Source organism: Mauremys reevesii, linkage group 4 (genome assembly GCF_016161935.1).
Source record: "Mauremys reevesii isolate NIE-2019 linkage group 4, ASM1616193v1, whole genome shotgun sequence".
In the NCBI taxonomy this organism is placed as follows: Eukaryota; Metazoa; Chordata; order Testudines; family Geoemydidae; genus Mauremys; species Mauremys reevesii.
In genome coordinates this window covers 147963941-147984630 of record NC_052626.1, presented here as the reverse complement: position 1 = coordinate 147984630, position 20690 = coordinate 147963941, and the positions used below count along the sequence as shown (strand labels likewise).

Genomic DNA, 20690 nt, shown 5'->3' with positions numbered 1-20690 from the left:
AGATCAAACCCGCTTTCCTCCCAGGGCTCTGGCTAGAACCCAGGAGTCCTGGCTCCTAGTGATTTCTGCGCAAGAAGTTTCCTTTACTACAACACTCCACCTCCCATGAGGCACTGCTTTTTTTTAATGCAGGGGGAGGTGCTTCTTCCCTTTGCAGAGCATGCAGGGAACTGCAGGCAGGCGAGCAGGCTTTTCCCATTTACTTGCATGGAAATGCCCTATGGGACTACGTTCCCCATGAGGCTTTGCGCCTCCAGCCGCTCAGGAAGCTCATTCTCACCGCATAGCCTTCTGGGATTTGTAGTTCTCCAGAAGGCTCTTTCCTGTTGACTTGCCTAGGGAAGGCTGCCGACCGGGACTACGTTTCCCAAGACTCCCTGCTCCCGGGTTGCGCGGTGGCTGCGGTGTTTCCCCCCCCCCCCCCTCCTTCCAGCAGCGCCGGCAGCGGGCGCGCTCCGGTCCCCCAGAGTGGAACCCTGCAGGCCCCGCACCTGGCGGTAAGGGCCCCCTTTAGAACGTACCACTGTGGCGGCGGGGGGGTTGGGGTTGTACCATTCCCTGCTTTCCCCATGTGGTGCAAGGGGATGGGACACGGGCCCTGGGGTTTCTGATCCCCCGGTTCGAGTCCGGCCTCGGACACCTGGGTTCCATCCCCGGCCCGGGGAGGGGGAGGAGCGGGGTCTAGTGGTCAGAGCAGGGCGGGGGCTGGGTGATCAGGACGCCTGGGTTCCATCCCCAGCTCTGGGAGGGGAGCAGGGTCTAGTGGTTAGAGGGGTGGTGGGGGCAGGGTTGGGACCTGGACCTGGAGGGGTCTGCAGGGGTGGAGCTGGGTGCCAGGGATGCTCCTGCGATGCTTTGATGCCGGTGAGTTGGCCGTGTGGGGGGCAGGTGCCTGTGCTGTACATCCAGGGCTGGACTCCTGCTATCCTGTCCCGGCTCCGCCGCCCCCTGCTCTGCCTTCTGGAGTGCAAAGAGCCCGGGCTAGGGGCGCTGGACTGTCCTGGGGGCCTGGCACGTATCTGCCCCTGATACGGGCACCCTGGGACGAGACCTGAAATGCACCACGCTGGACCACTCCCTCCCCTCCCAGATCTGGGGAGAGAACCCTGGAGTCCTGACTCCCAGCCCCCCCCCGCTCTAACTCACTAACCCCCCACAGCCCTGCGATCTGGTTGGGTTGGAACTTGGCGATGGAGAGGTTTCGGCAGCTTGCGAACACAAGGGGGTAATTTAGATGCCATCTGGGCCTTATATGCAGCATAGTGCCTAAATGGACCGTGGCTTCTTGGCCCAGCGCCACATGCCTTAGACGGTCTGTCTAGGGCTGGTATCCCCTCCAAGCTCACCTGGGGCTTGGGGAAGCCTGTCTGGCCCCATAGCAGCCTCGGAGCAGGCATTATACCCAGTATATGGCCCTGATCACTATTCCCATATTGCCCTGTCCCAGTGCAGAAGGCTAAGGAGATCTGTGGGGTCCCAATACACAGTACCCCCTTCTATCAGCATGGGACTGTATATTGGGGAGCAGTGGGAGGCTGAAATCATTGTTCCTGAACAGGCTGTTTGTGGGAACATGGCCGCTCCCCTGCATGTGCTAGAGACCATCCCCAGGGGGCGTAGCTGCTGGGGGTGAATTGAGGACAGGGTGGGGGCGGGGGGCAGGCAAGGCTGCTATGCACGTTTGCAGAGCGCTCGCAGTCCGATCGCGCCAGCCAGACAAACGGAGCCTTGTTCTGCTGCTAGTGTGATCGCTGCTTTGCCAGAGGGCCGCGGTAACAGCTGTTCCAAACCCAGGACAAGGTGGGTGGATAGCCTCAGGACCCAGGAGTCCTGGCTCCCAGCCCCCCTGCTCTAACCCACTAGACCCCACTCCCCTCCCAGAGCTGGGGATAGAACCCAGGAGTCCTGGCTCCCAGCCTCCCCTGCTCTAACCCACTAGACCCCACTCCCCTCCCAGAGCTGAGGATAGAACCCAGGAGTCCTGGCTCCCAGTCCCCCTGCTCTAACCCACTAGACCCCACTCCCCTCCCAGAGCTGGGGATAGAACCCAGGAGTCCTGACATTTTTCCTCTCCTCTTTGACGTCTGGTGGCAGATTGCTCTTCTGTGGGTGGCGAGGTGGCACGGAGCGATTGGGGTGGGGCCTGGTATGCATCTCTCTGGATCCTCTCATCTGTGCGTGGTTCACGCCAGGGCTAAATACCAGTGGCCTGAGGTAAATCCGACCACCCATGTCTGCTACAGAGGGCTGGGAGCCAGGACTCCTGTGTTCTATTCCCGGCTCTGACAGGGGAGTGGGGTCTCGTGGGTTTCGGGGGTGGGGCCAAGAGGCAGGACTCCTGGGTTCTATCCTGGCTCCGAGAGGAGTGGGGTCTCGTGGTGTTGGGGGGGTGGGGCCGAGAGCCAGGACTCTTGCGTTCTCTCCCCGGCTCTGAGAGGGGAGTGGGGTCTCATGGGGCTGGGAGGTGGGGCCGAGAGCCAGGACTCCTGGGTTCTATCCCCGGCTCTGAGAGGGGAGTGGGGTCTCGTGGGACTGGGGCTGAGAGGCAGGACTCCTGGCTTCTGTCCCCACACCAATAACCCCATGTCCATGAGGCTCTCCTCACTTTCTAGCCCTAGGCCTCTCTGCTGGCCTTGGGGTGACGCCCAGACCCACCAAATTCATCTTGCCAAACGTCTGCCTGGCAGGGGCCCCATCGTCTGGCCGCTCCTGGGATTTGAACCGGGGCCCCGGAAGGAAAGGTTCCCCCTGTGACCTCCCCCACCCCAGCCTGATCTGGGATTGACCGTGGGGAGGGGGTGTGTATCACAGCAGCAGCTTGAGTTGACCTAGAGTGGAGGGGAAGGGGTAGCTCGGCTGGGGGTGCTGTTGGGGGGCTGCTGGAGAGCGGGGAACTGGGAATGAAGACCCTGTCCATGTGTCTGCCCATCGCTAGGTCCCTGGAATGTCAGTCTGTCTGTCATCCTTCCCTGGCATGTCCATCGTAATGTCTCTCTGTCTGGCTGTCTGTCCCTAGGTCCCTAGGATGTCTGTCTGCCCGTCCATAGGGCGCCTGTCCATCTGTCCATCCATAGGGCATCCGTCTGTCCATCTCCAGGATGTCTGCCTGTCTATAGGATGTCTGTCTGCTTGTTCTTATGGTGTCTGTCCATCCCTAGGATGTCTGTCTGCCTGCCCTTGGGGCAGTGCTCCCCAACCTTTTTGTGGCCAGTAGCACATTCATGTTTTCAGAAGAGTGTGGCGGGCGCCAACAGTTACTCACATAATGCAGGGCCGGCTCCAGGCACCAGTGGGGCGAGCACGTGCCTGGGGCAGCACGTGCTACGGAGCGGCATTCAGTCCGTTCTGCAGAGTCGGAGCGGTTTGGTTTGTTTGTTTTTGTTTCTTGGGGTTTTTTTGGTGCGAGTTCTGGGCAGTGCGGAGAGAAGCCGGAGAGAAGCCGGGAGGACAGAGAACACCGGCGCCTGCAGCCCAGGAGTTCTCAGTCCCTGGCAGGTGCGGGGCCGCGGCTTCTCTCCGGCTTAAGCCACAGCCCCGCGCGTGCCAGGGGCTGAGAACACGGTGCCCACAGTCTGCAGCCCTGGAGTTCTCTGTCCCCGGCAGGCCCGGGGCCGTGGCTTCTCTCCCCTGCTGGGCACTAGGCGGGCGCACGGGCACCGCGTTGGGGACCACTGCCTGGGATCCCCCACTGTGTCAGAGCCTGGTGGCGTTTGCTGCGTTGGGGTTTCCATGCCAAGGATGTCTGGCCGTCCCTGGGCTGTCTGACTCCTCCATCTGCTCTCTGATGCCCTCCTCACCCCCTCAGCAGCACAGTCCAGATGCTAGTGCACAAACCCAACCCGTGGGCCCCGCTGGGCGGACAGGCAGGGTGCTCCTTGGTTGGCTGCGGCAGCCGGTGTCACGGGGGGCGGGAGGTGTTGGCTAATGGGGGCGGGGATGGATGGGACCAATGGGGCCGCGCGCCTGGTGGTGGTGGGGCACGTGTAACCCCACACTGGATGTTTGACTCGGGCAGAGACACCCGCTCCATGGGCACCGGGAGCCAGGGGCTTCCTTCCACTCGGGCGCAGGTCGGTGCTTGGCCTTCTTCCGTCCAGTCACTGATTGGCTCTTTCTCTCTCTCTCTCTCTCTCTCTGCATTTCTGTCCCCTGGGCTCTTCCCTGTCAGCTCTGTGGCTGGCTGGGCTCCACAGGGAGCAGATCCGGCAAGCCAAGGACACAACACGTCACCCTGGGTTCTCTATAACCTGCTCTCTCTCTAGCCAGGCCCTCAGTGATCTGTCCAGGTGTCCCCCTCCCCGCCCCCAGCACTTCAACAGGTGTCTTGGTCACTTTCTGATCTCTCTGTCAGTCTCTTTGTTTATCTCCCTCTGCATCCGTTCTCTCGTCTGTCTGTAGCTAGTCGTCCATCTCTAAACAGCGCAATCTATCTATCTATCTATCTATCTATCTATCTATCTATCTATCTATCTATCTATCTATCCATCCCCAGATACCCCCTCTATCTATCTATCTATCTATCTATCTATCTATCTATCTATCTATCCCTTCTGTCTGTCATTTACTCCACACATTCTCTTTTTTGGAATTTCTCAGTACACCCCGAAGTTATTACCCTGACCAAGTTTGGGGCCCCCATCATGCTGGGTGCTACACAGAACCCCCCTGCGCCCCAGCCGAGATCAAGGTCCCCGTCACGCCGGAGGCTGCATAGACCCTCTGCCTGCCTGAGATCGGGGGCCCCATCATGCCTGGCGCTGCGCAGACCCCAGTGAGAGGCAGTCGCTGCCTGGAAGCATTTGCCATGCAAACAGACAGAGGCAGGACCAGTCTCCCAGTTGTGCCGATGGGGAAAGTGAGGCCCAGATAGGTGCGGCAGCTGGCCCGGGATGCCACCAGGAAGCTGGAGCAGAGCGGGGGAACAGAACCCAGGAGTCCTGGAGGTGAATTATTCTTTCTTCGTGAGGATGTGAAATCCCCACCGCGTGTCTCTTTTTCTTTTAGATGGAAACGGCGCTCCCGGCTGTTGGCAAGGAAGGAAACCACCACAAAATAACCAAGTTCACCTGAGGTAAGTGACTTCCAGAGACGGTCTATTATGAGAGCAGCTGAGAGTTTCTAACCAAGATTGGGCCCATGGTTGCTGCCCAGACCGCCTCACTAAGTGCAGCCATTCCCCCCCAGCTGCCTCACCCCAGAGTCGGTGCATCTCAGCGTCGGGCGAGCCATCCCTGTGTGGTGTTATGTCTGGTTGTTTGCCCATTATCCCACCCCAGAGGCAGCCGCATCCCAGTGCCAGCTTTGCTCTGAGTGTTCCTGTCTCTCACCTCCAGGTGTCTGTGAAGGCAGGAAGATGCTGTGGAAAGCGCTGCTGAGGATGGAGCTGGGGAACGGGGAACCGGGCCCCCTCCATGCACCGGCTCCTGTCCCCCGCCCTCCGGTACCGGTCCACTTCTGTCATGGATAACCACCAAGTGGAACTGGCCCGAGAGCGATCCAAGACAGTCACCTCCTTCTACAACCAGTCAGCCATTGACGTCGCAGCAGAGAAGGTGAGGGGCGTTGGCTCACTCAGCCTGTTCCCCTCCCAGAGGACGTTCAGTGCTTGGAGGAAACTGAGGCAAACCCAGTGAGCGGCACTAGGGGTGCTGTGCTGCAGGGAGTGTGGGAGAGGGCTTTCACAGCTGGCCTCAATGCCTCAGTGTGGTGCTAGGGGCGCTGTGCTGCAGAGCGGGTGGGGCTCATTCATCCTTGGATCCTGGCCAAATTCCAGCTCCGGTGGCTCCACTCTACTCTCCCAAATTCCCTTCTGCTCTTTCAGTTGGACACAGGATTCTTTTTCACTTCCTGTCCCAAAGCCCTGCGCACCACCCGTGTTGGTTGGCTGCTGGGCCCTGCCCCAGAGTCAGCCGCATTTCAGCACCAGCTGGGCCAACCTCCTATGGCCTCGCTGCATGGCTGGTCCCCAACTGCCCCACCCCAGAGGTGGCTGCATCTCCGCGCTGGGCGACCCGTTTCTTGTATGTGAGTCATCTGTTCCTCTCTTGGCTCATCTTCCCCACGCTGAGACAGCAGATTCATTCCCTGGTCCAATGGCTGTGCAGCGGGGTAAGTCGGTCCCAGTGTGTTAAATAGGAAGGGGAACGGGGGCGGGGAACAGCAGGTATACGGGACGGAGCTTGGCAGCATGAGCCACTGTTCAGCTGCCAAATATTTACTCAGAAACCAGGCGACTTGCTGAAGAATTAGCGCCCGTCCCCTGTACTCGAGTGGAGTTAAATATTAATCTCAGCGGCTGGCAAATAAAACATGCACACGCGTGCCACGGAAGAAGGGATGCATTGCCAGTCCAGCAGGTATTAATCTGGCTTAAGCTTTGGCTACACTTGCACTTCAAAGCGCTGCCGTGGCAGCGCTTTGAAGCGCTAAGTGTAGTCAAAGCACCAGCGCTGGGAGAGAGCTTTCCCAGCGCTGTCTGTACTCCACCTCCCTGTGGGGAATAACGGACAGCGCTGGGAGCCGCGCTCCCAGCGCTGGGGCTTTGACCACACTGGCGCTTTGCAGCGCCGCAATTTGCAGCGCTGGAGAGGGTGTGTTTTCACACCCTGCTGCAGCGCTGCAAATTTGCAAGTGTAGCGAAGCCCTTAGTGAAATAGACTGGAGACAGACGTTAAAGGGCCCTTTTCCCTCTAGGGGGCGCCAGCTTCAATCTGGCCCCAGGGCAGGGACTGGCTGGCTCAGGGGTGTGGGGAATGGGGCACGGGGTCTCTAGGGGGCGCTGGCTCTGATCCAGCCTTGAAGAGGCCGATCTGAAGCCCCCCACCCCCTCATTGCATTCGCTGCTTTTGATTTCCTGTTTGTTTTTTCCAATGAGCATCCTTTGAAAGCCCCTTCCCTGTTGCTAGGCAGTTAGCGGTATTGCCGTGGCAACCCTCTCGGTTGTCTAGGTATCCATGGCAACTCCTGTTCTTTCCCTCTAAAGAGTCCGCACTTCAGCCGGGGAGGCCCAAATGCTGGGTCCTGTGCCGTTAAAAGATGGGGCTGAATTGTGAGGAACGAGGACGGTTCGTCTGGTGCTGAGATGCAGCCACCTCTGGGGCGGGGCAGCTGGGGAACAGCCGCACAAGGGAACAGGCTGGGGGACGGGAGCCATTATCCCCACGGCCCTCCCAGGCCTTGCAGATTGAAGGCATCAGGACGGCTGTAGCTGCTCTGCATCCCGAGGCGGGTGCTGGCTCATCACCGGGGAATCTGGGGCGTTGGTCCCAGCAGCAGGTCTGGGCTCCCATGTGCCTCCTGGCAGCGAAAGTGTTTGGCACGACCAAGTCTGGGGTTCCCCCAAGGGCCCGTCTCCGCCCCTGCCCTGCCACCTGGATCAGACCCACGGGCCCATCTAGCCTGGGATCCCGCACTGTGTCAGAGCCTGGTGGCGTTCGCTGCGATGGGGTTTCCAATTCCTCCTCCCCCGAACTGCCCCTTCCTGAATCCCATGACACTTGGCTGGTGTGTGTGTGTGTGTAATGTGCTGGCTTGGAGGTGTCCAGCCCTGTGTGGGGTCCCCTGGGGAGGTGGGGTGTCCAGCCCTGTTTGGGGGTCCCCTGGCTCGGGGGGTGTCCAGCCCTGTTTGGGGGTCCCCTGGCTCGGGGGGTGTCCAGCTGTGTGTGTGGGTCCCCTGGGGAGTTGGGGTGTCTAGCCCCATGGAGGGGTCCCCTGGGGAGGGGGGGTGTCCAGCCCCACGTGGGGTCCCCTGGCTCGGGGTGTCCAGCCCCTGTGGGTCCCCTGGCTCAGGGGGTGTCCAGCCCTGTGTGTGGGTCCCCGGAAGAATGGAATCAAGCTCTTTCCTCCTCCTCCGCTTCTTCCTCCTGTAGTTCTTTTCTCTCCCTCTGCTCTGCTTCTTTCACAGTCTTTCTCCTCCTTTTTGTTTCTTCCTCCCTCATTCTTCTCTCTCCATTTCTCTTTTTTCTTTCCTTCATTCACTCCTTTCTGCTTCCTGCCATTTGTTCCCCATTCAGTCCCATTTCTCTCCTTTTTCTTCCCTGTCTCGTTCATTCTTTCCCTCACTCTCGCTCCTTTGATTTCTTCATCATGCCGCCTTGGCTTCCTTTTCTTTCTCATTTGCTCTTTTCTCTCCCTCTTTCTCTTTCCTTTCTTCCTCATCCACTTTCCCTCGCATTCCTTTTTTGTTTCTTCCTCCTTCATTCTCTCGGCATTCCTGTCCCATTCTTTCCCCATCTGACACTCCCTCTCTCTCTCCTGTTCCTGTGGACAACCCACAGACCCACCCCCCATGCCCCACCTGGGCGAGGCCGCGCCCCACAGCTGTATTGCCACGCTCCGCCTGCTGTTCCCCCCTCTGCCCTCAGGGGGCGCTCTGGACCCTACATTCATCCGCCTCTTTTCCGTTCTCCCCCAGCCGTCCGTGAGATTGACGCCCACCACCATGTTGTATTCGGGACGGTCACAGGATGGCAGCCACCTCCTGGTAAGTCCCCCGGCAGGCCCCCACCTGGCCCATCGGAGAGCTCAAAATGAACTCCCCTGTACTGGATGGGATGAGAGTGTTATCTCGGTTATACATGCTGGGGAAACTGAGGCACTGAGCGGGGGCGGGGAATCACACAGTCACGCAGGGAATTAATAATAGAACCCGGGAGTCCTGGCTCCCAGCCCCTTGTTCTAACCATTAGATCCCACTCCCCTCCCAGAGCCGGGGATTGAACCCAGGAGTCCTGGCTCCCAGCCCCCTGCTCTAACCATTAAATCCCACTCCCCTCCCAGAGCCAGGGAGAGAACCCAGGAGTCCTGGCTCCCGGCCACTCTGACTCTAACTCTACTGGGATTGGTGGGGAGGAGCTGCGGGCTGCAGGTTGGGTCCTGTGAGGGAGGGATGGAAGCAGCCCTGAAGACGCCAACAGATGGGTGCCAGCCTCTCCTGAGCAGGACAGATGCCAGGACACACCCAGCCTGTGCCTCATTCAGACTGTGGGCTGGGATCTCTTAGGACTTCTGGGTTCTCTCACTGGCTATGGGAAGGGAGTGGAGTTTAGTGGATTAGAGCAGCAGGGGCTGGGAGCCAGGACTCCTGGGTTCTATCCCCAGCTCTGTGGGGAGTGGGGACTGGTGGGTTAGAGCAGGGGGGGTTGGGAGCCAGGACTCCTGGGTTCTGTCCTATTGTGTGTACAGCTGAGAACTGACACACTTGTTGCTCAGCAGTTCTCTAGTCTGCCCAGGCCTGAGGGTTCGCTGGCTGTTTCCAGGCAGATCGCCGGCATGTTACATCCTGCCTTGTTAAAGGAACTGATGGGATTGTAGCAATCTTCATCCCAGTCTCTGCACAGCGACGACTCACCCGGCACTGAGATGCAGCCACCTCTGGGGTGGGGGCAGCTGGGGAACAGCTGTGCAGTTTTTCTTCAAAGCAGTTTAAAACAGAAAGTGAAGGAGAATTCGGACTGGTTGATTACGGGGGTCGGGATTAAAGGAGGAAGAACAGAATTAGGCACAGATGTAGGATCAGCACCTTACCTCTTTAGCTTGATTAAACCAGGAGTCGTGGCTCCCAGCCCCTTCTGCTTTAACCACTAGACCCTTCTTCCCTCCCAGACCTGGGGACAGAACCCAGGAGTCCTGGCTCCCATCCCCCTTGCTCTGGCCACTCTCCCCTGACCCCGGTCAGTTACACTCTGAGTTCTTCCTCCTGTAGAAAAGTGCCCATTACCTTCACCGTGAGCTGCCCGTCCGCATCGCCCACCGCATCAAGGGTTTCCGCAGCCTCCCCTTCATCCTCGGCTGCAACCCCACCATCCTCCACGTGGTACGTACCTGAGCGGGGGCACAGCTGAGGGACACCGTGAGGGGGGAGGGGACACGGGGGGGAGCTGCTGGTTGTAGTGTGGGTGGGGTTAGAACACAAGAGACCTGGCTTCCGTCCCCCTGCTCTAACCCACTAGCCCCCACTCCCTTCCCAGGGCTTGGAAGAGAACCCAGGAGTCCGGGCTCCCAGCCTCCCCTGCTCTAACCCTCTAGCCCCCACTCCCCTCCCAGGGCTGGGGAGAGAACCCAGGAGTCCTGGCTCCCAGCCACCCGGCTTTAACCCAGTAGCCCCCACTCCCCTCCCAGGGCTGGGGATAGAACCCAGGAGTCCGGGCTCCCAGCCACCCCTGCTCTAACCCAGTAGCCCCCACTCCCCTCCCAGGGCTGGGGATAGAACCCAGGAGTCCGGGCTCCCAGCCACCCCTGCTGTATCCCACTATCCCCCACTCCCTGCCCAGTCTCCTCAGGACTCCTGAGCTCTATCAGGTGAATCCTGCTGCCAGTCAGTGTTTCTGTGCCTCGCTTTACGCTTATTCGTTTTTCCGTCTTTCAGCATGAGCTGTACATCCGAGCCTTCCAGATGCTGAGCGAATTCCCCCCGGTGAGTGTTCAGTTACCCGGTGGCCCCCAGCACACAAAGGATTAGTTAAAATACGGGAACAGGTTATACGTTCGCTTCCCCCATCGCCAACTGATCCTGGGCCTGGACCAATCGAGCGAAGGGTAGAGTATCTGCTGGGAGGATGAGGATAACGTAGGTTATTACATCTCCATCCATCCAGCCCCACAGTACTTCATCTCTCCCTGTACACGCCATCCCTCCCTGTACACGCCATTCGGCTGTCTCAACTGGATCCATCCATCTGTCAGTCCCTCCATCCATCCCTGTGCATGCCATCCGTCTATCTCAACTGGATCTATCCATCCATCCATCTAGACATGAGCCACCTACCTGCTATCTGTCTGTCTCAGCTGGATCCATCTATCCCTGTACACACCAGCCATCTATGTCGACTGGATCCATCCCTCCATCCATCTCTGTATGCACCATCCAGCTATCTCAACTGAATGGATTCCTCCATCCATCCTTGTGTGCATCTTTCTCTCTCTCTCTCTCTCGGGATCTCTGCTGTTCTGGATTTGGGTCTATATAGCTAAGGTGTCACAATACATCTACCATAGGCTGGTTGTTTGGCAGAATTGGGGCATGGCCCTTCTCCCCTCTTTGGGGCGCCGGCTGTGATCTGGCCCCTGGGCGGGGGACTGGCTGGCTCAGAGGGGTGGGGAAATGGACATGGGGCCTTACCCCTCCAGGGGGCAGTGACTTCCACACCGGTTCATGTCTCTTCCGTTCTGCCCCGCTCCCAGATCAAGGACCAAGAGGCAGAAGCCCAGTATTGCAAGCTGGTCCGGCAGCTGCTGGATGATCACAAGGACGTGGTGACGCTGCTGGCTGAGGGGCTGCGGGAGTGTCGCAAACACATCCAGGTATCGGGGGGCTGGGATTGTGAGAGAGCTTAAAGCAAGGGGGGCTGGAAGCCAGGACACCTGGGTTCTATCCCCGGCTTTGAGAGAGGAGTGGGGTTTAGTGCATTGGAGCAGGGGAGGCTGGGAGCCGGGACTCCTGGGTTCTCTCCCCAGCTCTGAGAGGGGAGTGGGGTCTAGTGGGTTAGAGTGGGGGGGCTGGGAGCCAGGACTCCTGGGTTCCATTCTCAGCTCTGCTATGCACTCTGCTGGGTGAGCTTGGTTAAGTCACGTCCCCTATTGGTGTGTCGTTTTCCCCATCGGTAAATGAGATGAATACCATCCTTTGTAAAGTGAGATTCGCTGATGAAAAGTATTTCATGAGCACTTGGAATGATCATAACACGCACTGTCACTGCTTAGTTACTGCTGATTAATTATTATTTAGAGCGATCAGTTTTGCTAGTACCTTGTACGGCTGTTAATATTGATGACTAATGATCATCATTTCAGTATTGTTGTCAATATTCCACCTACTTATGTCTAAATGATCATGTTCTGTGTTTGTAATTTAATATTTTACTAACTGGTAAATCCATATTTTATTATCCGTTATTAATTCCCCTTATGCTTGTATTATTATTTTGGATTAATAATCATGATTTCTGTATTTTTCCCACGATTATGCTAATTTCAGATTACCAGTATTCATCTTGTACTAATCTTTTATTGATTCTTGTTGATTTTCTCTTGGATTGTGTTAGCTCATTAAATCCCATTACACTGATTGCATTTATGATTCTTTTTCAAGAATCATTCAATATTTTAAGCCACTCGTCTACGTCTAGGCGTGGCGGAGTTCCATTTTTATTTGTTTGCGGTTTCCGTGGAGAATATCAATGTTTGTTTTTAAGCTTTTTAAAATTTGTATCCATTTATTGTCTCTGGTTCCTGCTTATTGCTCATAAGTAACCATTTCCGTCCGAGCCATACGGCAGTTTTTGGCTTTGGTTCTGTGTGTCGCCTCGGTGTCAGTACAGAACCGATTCCTTGTACTTAACGAGTGTTCTCCATCCGTAGATCTCAAAGCGCTTTACAAAGGAGGCTGGTATCTTTATCCCCATTTTATAGATGGGGACACAGAGGTTCGAAGCGGGGACATGACTTACCTAACGTCACCCAGCAGGCCAGGTCCCCTGGGTGCTCTCCCGACTGGGCCTCGCTGCCTCTTTGTTAAGCCATTGTCTTGTTAACCCCTTCGCTGCCGTTCTCCTCCCGTGTCAGGACGAGAAGGTCATCCGCTATTTCCTAGACAAGACGCTTACCTCCCGGCTGGGGATCCGGATGCTGGCGATCCATCACCTGGCGCTGCACGAGGAAAAGGTACGGCCTGGCCTCTGCTCTCCCATTCCCCTCGGCGCTTTGCCACCCTAGAACGGGCAACACACGCGACACAGCTGGCTGCCCCCAACGGATTAGAGTCGGCCCCCCGGGAATTCATAATCCGTTATGGAACCGCCCTGCTTGGGTCTGGAGCCTTCCCTCTAGGGGGCGCTGGCTCTGCTCCGGTCTCAGGGCGTGGGACTGGCTGGCTCAAGGGGTGGGGAATGGACATGGGCCTTTCCCCTCTAGGGGGTGCTGGCTCCTCTCCAGTCCCAGGGCGTGTGACTGGCTGGCTCAGGGGGGCGGGGCATGGGACATGTGTTAAAGTCCTGCCTGATTGGTGCTCTCTCTCTGATTGGCAGCCGGACTTCGTGGGAATCATCTGCACCCGTCTCTCCCCAAAGAAAATCATTGAGAAATGGGTGGATTTTGCTAGGTAAGGAATCATAATGGTCTGTGGTGCCACCTTCTGGACTCAGCCCAGAGTTACACCCTTTACATTTCACCCTGTTACGATTTAAGTGTAGCATGGAGGGAGAGCGGAGGAAATTTCTTCTTCCACAAAGTGTTGCTTCGCTGGATCTGCAGGTGGATTCGTACGGGGTGGCTCCTTTCTCCGGTTCATTCGGTGGCTTGCAGAGCTCCTGCTGTTCTTGGTTAACCACTAACTGGCTGAGATGTGTTTGGAGCTCGACAAATTAAAATCATCCCAGATTTATGAATGGATTTTTTAAGGGTAGATGATTGGCTGCTGCGTGTATCTAGGGAACTCCCTGAGCTATGGCTGACATGCTGGGGATGTTCATTCATCCTGAATGGAAGGGGGAATCTGTCCGTATAAACAGGAGTGGGGTCTAGTGGTTAGAACAGCGGGGGCTGGGAGCCAGGACTCCTGGGTTCTCTCCCCGGCTCTGGGAGGGGAGTGGGGTCTAGTGGTTAGAGCAGGGGGGCTGGGAGCCAGGACTCCTGGATTCTCTCCCCAGCTCTGGGAGGGGAGTGGGGTCTAGTGGTTAGAACAGGGGGGCCTAGGAGTCAGGACTCCTGGGTTCTCTCCCCAGCTCTGGGAGGGGAGTGGGGTCTGGTGGATTAGATCAGGGGAGCTGGAATCAGGATTGATCCGGTGCGGTGGGGAGGTTGAGTGAATGACCCAGCCTGGGTAATGCTCTGTTCCTCCCCCTTTCCCGGGTGCAGGCGTCTGTGTGAGCACAAGTACGGGAACGCCCCGCGGGTGCGGATCAATGGGCATGTGGCTGCTCGCTTCCCTTTCATCCCCATGCCCCTCGACTACATCCTGCCGGAGCTGCTCAAGAACGCCATGAGGTGAGCTCCCCCATCCACCCAGTACATGGCAATGGGGCTGGCTTGTGGGGCGAGTAATGGGGCCTGGGGCCTTTCCCCTCTAGGGGGCGCTGGCTCTGATCCAGCCCCAGGGCAGGGGACTGGCTGGCTCAGGGGGGCAGGGAATGGACATGGAGCCTTTCCCCTCTAGGGGGCGCTGGCTCTGATCCAGCCCCAGGGCAGAGGACTGGCTGGCTCAGGGGGGCAGGGAATGGACCTGGGGCCTTTCCCCTCTAGGGAGCACTGGGGGGATAGGCGGGGCCCGATTTTAGGCTAAATTTTTCACTCTCCTCCTTCCCCAGAGCCACCATGGAATCTCACCTGGACACTCCGTACAACGTGCCCGACATTGTCATCACCATCGCCAACAACGACATCGACCTGATCATCAGGTACCGCGTGCCGGCTGTCAGAACAGCCGGCTTAGGTTGGAATCCCGCCCCCGGTGACGTCAGCGGGGATCCCGCCGGGGTCGCTGAGGCAAGGGATGAAATTAAGAAAGGGGAAATGTTGTTGTCCCGGGATCGGATGGGGCGTCTCCGTCGGGGAATAGGTGATCCTGCCCCAGATGGGGACCAGCTAGATGCGTGGAAGTGGGGTGAGCCGTGGTTTATTGGCTGCATGGTACTGAGTGGACCCTGTTCCCCCCAATAGGATTTCGGACCGGGGTGGCGGGATCCCGCACGAGCACCTGGAGAAGGTGACGGATTATCACTTCACCACGGCAGAGTCCAGCGCCCAAGACCCCCGCATGAACACCCTCTTCGGGAACATGGTGGACATGGTCAACAGCGGCCAGTCGGGCCCCATGCACGGGTGAGTCTGGTGCTTTGAGCTGCAGTGACGCCAGCTTCGTGGTTGCATTCCCAGCATCCTCCGCCAACGGGGCATCCTGGACGGGTCCTCAGCCAGGATCCACCCAGCTGGGCAGGAGCAGGTTTTCCCCGTCTTGCCCATATTGCCGCGAGTGTGAGGAGTTTCACCGTCCGCGAATTAAAATCTTGACAGTATCCATGTATCGAAAAGCCGATTCCTTCCGCCCCTGATTTGGGTCCATTGAAACGTTTTGTTTAGATCTTAGGAAAAACTTTCTAACGCTAAGGTTAGTTCAGACCCGGAACAGCTTTCCTAGGGAGTTTGCGGAGGGTGCAGTATCGGAGGCTTTTCAGAACAGGTGGGACAAACGCCTGTCAGGGTGGGTCTAGGTTTACTTGGTCCTGCCTCAGCGCAGGGGCGGGACTTGATGCCCTCTCCTGCCCGACCCTTCTGTGATTTCAACCCGTTTCCACCAGCTGATCAGTCGAATTAGCTCAAAGGTCGAAGGGGTTTCAGATGGGGAAATTGGAACGTCGTTGTTTTGGAAACGTCGAAACGTTTTGTCAGTTTCCAGTTTGTTCATCCCGTGTGTTTCGACGAAAAGACGAGTCATCAGATAGGTCCCCGGCGGCTCTACCCCGCCGCCATTGGTTCCACAAACAGGAGTCTCTGCTCCCAGAAATGGTTAAACAGGGCGGAGGTTTGAGCGGATGGATAGAACCCAGGAGTCCTGAGACCCAGCCCCACTGCTTTAACCCACTAGACCCCACTCCCCTCCTGCACAGCCCAGGAGTCCTGCTTCCCAGTCCAGGACCACCACAGCGTCTCCGTGTTGGCCATTTACAATAAGTTGTGTGCACAGGTGCTGACTTTTATTTTTCCTGGTGGGTGCTCCGCCTCTTTCTGCCCCCACTCCACCCCCTTCCCCAAGGTTCGCTGACCGCCGGCTGCTCTCTGCCCCCCAAGCGCCTCCAGCCAGCCACCAAACAGCTGAGCGGCTGGTGGATGCTGAACACCCTCTATTTTTTTCCCCACGGGTTCTTGAGTACACACACAGTTGGCATCTAGGGTTGTGTGTATTATTATTTATTAGCTGTGATTATGGTCGCGCCTGGGAGCCCCAGTCATGGCCCGGGACCCCGTTGTGCTAGGCGCTGCACGTTATTAGGTGTATTATGGTAGCACCTAGGCGCTCCATACATGGCCCAGGACCCATTGTGCTGAGTGATGTCTGTTATTTATTAGGTGTATTACGGTAGCCCAAAGAGCTGACAGTCTATAAGTCCCACGTGATTACCCCCCCGTCTGTCTGTCTGTCTCCTCCGCAGGTTCGGCTTCGGGCTGCCGACCTCCCGGGCCTACGCCGAGTACCTGGGGGGCTCGCTGCGCATCCAGTCCCTGCAGGGCATCGGCACCGACGTGTACCTCCGTCTGAAACACATCGACGGCAAGGAGGAGAGTTTCCGCATCTAGAGACGTCCCCCCTCTCGCCGGCCCGCCGCCCCCCTCCGGCTCCGCATGGACATCGGCTTTGCTTCCCGTGTCTCTGTGCTTGGATCCCTACGGACCCGATCCCACGGCCCCGGACTCCTGGGTTCCCAGCGTCTCCGCAAGGGGGCGGGACTTTGTGCTTACGGACAGGGCGTCGCCTCCCGCTGGTTATTCCAGTCCCGCCCCTGGGAGCATCCTATTGGATTCTTTCTTCCAGGGGGGCAGGCCATGGGTCGGCCCCAACCCCAAACAGGTTTTTAAGGCAACGGACGCTTCCCGGCGCACACACCTTCATTGGTAGCTCCACACTGCCAGCACCTTGCACACTCGTTTTCTCAGCCTTGTTTCATTCCCTTCTTCTAAAGAAACCAAATCAAAGGACGGCATTGGAGTGGGGGGAAGGCTTTTATTGCTGCGCATGACTCCAGAATCGCTCCCCCACCTGTCTCTCCAGCCCGACCCCTTCACACTTTGGACAGGGGAAGATTTTTATGGTTGCGCCTGGACGCTGGATTCCCCTCCCACCCACTGCACATGGCAGATGCTGATTCTAGCTCTGGTTATTGTTTTCCTGCTTTCTCGTTTACTTTGGGGGTGGGATGGGATGTGGATTTGACTCTCCTCGGGAGTGGCCGGGGGAACCAGCCCCATGACATGTATCTCGCTGTGATTCCAATTAAAAGTGCCGATTCTGAAAGGCGGCGAGGCCATGTGACTCTGTGCCGGAGGGAGCAGGGTGGTTCCTAGCATCACTGTGATCATCTAGTCAGACACAAGCCATACAACTTCCGGGAATTAACTTTTGTTTGAAGTAGAGCAGATCTTTTAGGAAAACATCCCATCTTGATTTAAAAACTGCCAGTAATGGAAAATCTATCACAACACTTGGGAAGTCATTCCAGTGGTTAATTCCTCTCAGTGTTAAAAATTTGCTCCGTGTTTCCAGTCTGAATTTGTCTAGGTTCAATCTTCAGCCATTGGACCTTGTTAGATTTGTCCTGATAGCTTGAACAGCCCGTGATCAAATATTTGTTCCCCATGTAGGTACTTACAGACTGGGATCAAGTCAGCCCCCTTTGCCCTTCTCTTTGTTAAGCTAAATAGCTGGAGCTCCTTGCGTCTGTCACTCATGTTGGGTTCCAGGAAGTGGGTGGGGGCAAGGTTGGATGTTTTGCTAAAAGCTCTGCTCTAGGAATTATTTTGGGGCAGTTCTGTGACCTGTGTTATACAGGGAGGTCAGACAAGATGATCCCAATGGTCCCTTCTGGCCTTGGAATCCATGACCTGCGAAAAGCCGGAGGATACGGGTACAGGGCGTTGTGGGAATGGCAGTGGAGTTCAGCGTGTGAGTGTGGATGATGATGGGGAAAAAAAGTGCGGGATGACACATGGTGTCCCTGCTGTGTAGCTCTGCTCTCAGCCTCTCGTTGGGAAGGAGCTTTTCTGGTTGCTTGAGGGTGTAGCGGAAAGGAAATGATCCGGTGAGAAATTTGCCCTTTTTCTTCCACCAGTGAGGGCAAGAAACTTCCTCATTTAAACAAGAAACGAAAGTCGAGGTTCTCCTCTGTTCACATGACATCTTTTGGGGCTGGGGCCTATTCTCTCCTTCCGGAATATCCAAACAGTAGGGGCGGGGATGGCTGTTCCTGTCCCCCCATCAGATATTATATCAGGGGAGGGTCCCCCAGGAGTGTTTTCTTCCTTCGGGAGCCCGTGACCAGTGCTATCCAGGGACCAAACAGCCTTCTGGAAACAAGGGTTTATTAGCCAATGGAACAAAACATTTCAGGAAAAAATGGTTTCAAAATAACAACCAGCCAACAGGTGTTTCTGGCTTCATCCAGCCTTATGAGACTTGGATGGATTTTTTTTATCATTTCAACAGATAATCCCGGTGTTTATTTTGAAGCATTTTTTTAAATGTTTATCAATTAAAATTTTCACAGTTGTGCAAAATGATGGGGGGTCAGCCAATAATTTAATGACAGTAGAGGTTGAGATTCAAAAAGTCCAAGCTTTAGAACCGGTCAAACACAAATTGGCAACATCCTAAATTCAAGTACGTTAGCGAGATGAGGTAATGTTATATAATAATATTTTTTTTTGTTGGACCAATTTCTGTTGGTGCGGGAGCCAAGCTGTCGGGCTTCACGGAGCTCTCCCTCCGGTCCTGGAAAGGCACTCAGAGTCACTGCTAAATAGAAGATCGAACAGATAGTACAGTGTAAATAACTCATACTCTCAGCCTCAGAGACCATTCAAGGTGGACCAGCTCGTTAACGCTCCTTTAGTCAATGGACGGAAAAACAGGGTGAGCGGGTTACAGATTGTTGTGATAAACCATAAATCCAGTGTCTCGGTTCAGTCCATGGTTTTGTGTCTAGCAAAATTATGAATTTAAGCTCCCAGGCTCATCTTTTGAAAGTGTTGTGCAGGTTTCCTTTGAGGATGGGGACTGATAGGTCAGATAGAGAGTGATTGCTTTGTGAAAAGTGTTCACCCAGGGTGTTTTTGTGTTTTATCATTTTCCCGTGCGAGTTCATCTGAGAGCACAGTGATTGTCTGGTTTCACCCAACTACTGAGGCATTTAGTGCACTGGATGAGGTACCCCACATGTTATGATAGGCATGTGTAGGACCTTGGATCTTGAAAGGTGTCTTGTGGAGGGTGTTGATCATTGTAGCAGTGGAGAGATGTCTTCAGGTTTTGCATCTCTTGTTCTGGCGCCACTTTGAGTTGGTGTGTCCTCGTCTGTGGGGAGCTCGCTTCTGATGATGAGCTTGGAGAGGTTGTTTGAAGGCCAGAAGAGGGGGTTCAGGAAAGATTTCTTTCAGGATGGGGTCCCTATTGAGAATGGGTTGTAGTTGTTTGATGATACCCTATATGGGTTCCAGCGTGGGTGGTAGGTGACAACTAGAGGCCTGCAGTTGGAGAGGGTTTTATTTCTGTATTGAAACAGGTTCTGTCAGGGTATTTGGGTGGCCCATTTCATGATGAGATCTACCTCTCCGGCAGAGTGTCCTTGTTTGGTGAAGGCGGTTTTGAGTGTGTTAAGGTGTATATAGCAGACTTTCTCTTCAGAGCATCTGAGTGCCTGGCTGTAGATAACAGATATCTTGGTGTATTTGGGGTGGTTACTAGAACTATGAAGGCAGGTGTGGGGATCTGTGGGTTTCTTATATATGGTTGTCTGTCGGGTTCCATTGTTGAAGTTGATTGTGGCATCCAGGAAGTTGATGCTAGTGTGGGAGTGTTCCAGAGAGAGTTTAATGGACGGATGGTGGTTGTTGAAGTTGTGATGGAAATCGATGAGGGAGTTGAAGATGAAAATATCATTGCTGTATCTCAGGTTTATCATTGGATATTAACGGGACACGTCACCTTGAATGGGCCCTTAGAATATGTGCTAACTGGTTATGCTAAATTATCTGTTCAATCTTATATTTAGCTGTGACACTCTGAGTTCCTTTCCCAGACCTGAAGGAGAACTCTGTGTAGCTCAAAAGCTTCGTTCCCTCTCCCAACGGAAGTTGGTCCAAAAAAAGCTATTACCTCACTCACCTTGTCTCTCTAATATCCTGGGACCGATATGGCTACAACAACGCTGCATAAGTCAAAGTGTACACAGTTAATAGCCTTAAACCAAAGGCCAATACATTCTCAGGCAGCATTTTTCTTAGTTTGGCTCTCTGTAAATTTCGATTATTATTGATGGAAATATTTTTGCATTGGTTCGTGTGTGTACGGTGAAATCAACATTTATCGACATTTACCAATAAAAATCTGCTCCTGGCAAACCACCTTCTGCTTCACTACAAGCTCAGTTAGGTAAGCTTCACTTTTCAGTTACAGGAGCAGACCCATTTACATTGTTTTAGCAAGCCCAGAAGCCTGCTCCCAGTTAACGCCAGATAAGGAAAGCATCTCAGTGCTTGTCTATATGGGAACATTAACCTCAATAGCTATTCCTAAATCGCTCCCCATGTGGATTTACGGCTTGTCTACACATGGAGTTATTCCTGATTAACTATTCCAGATTCACTCCATGTGGGAGTATGCTTCTTCTGGAACAAGGGTACCTTATTCCAGAATAAGTGTGTCCACACATGGAGTTAATAAGGAATAGCTATTCTGCTTTTAAATTCACACCCTACCTTAATCTGAATTATTTTCCCCATGTACACATGCCCTAAGATAATGCCCCTCTGATGGCTGTGCCGTTGTTTCACAGTAGGATCCATTCAGCCTTGCTGGCTTTCCACCCCAGCTCTTTTGACAATGGAGAAATGTGTTGAAATTGTCTTCTCCAACATACTGCCCTGGAAATCCCATACTTAATGGGTCAAACACCAGGGAGGGAGAAGAGCTACTGAAGCTCAAGGAT

At 55.3% G+C, this 20690-nt stretch overlaps 1 protein-coding gene across 1 annotated transcript; it reads left to right on the top strand.

Moving 5' to 3' along the window:
- Positions 1-388: 388 nt before the first annotated feature.
- Positions 389-19153, top strand: LOC120403409 (3-methyl-2-oxobutanoate dehydrogenase [lipoamide] kinase, mitochondrial-like). The gene is given in 14 exon segments (XM_039534468.1): positions 389-497; positions 5005-5071; positions 5334-5385; positions 5387-5552; positions 8414-8482; positions 9704-9814; positions 10367-10414; positions 11182-11301; positions 12562-12660; positions 13023-13096; positions 13852-13980; positions 14301-14390; positions 14653-14814; positions 16143-19153. Coding segments are annotated over 12 exon segments (1245 nt in total). The 5' UTR covers positions 389-497; positions 5005-5071; positions 5334-5353; the 3' UTR covers positions 16288-19153.
- Positions 19154-20690: the final 1537 nt, after the last annotated feature.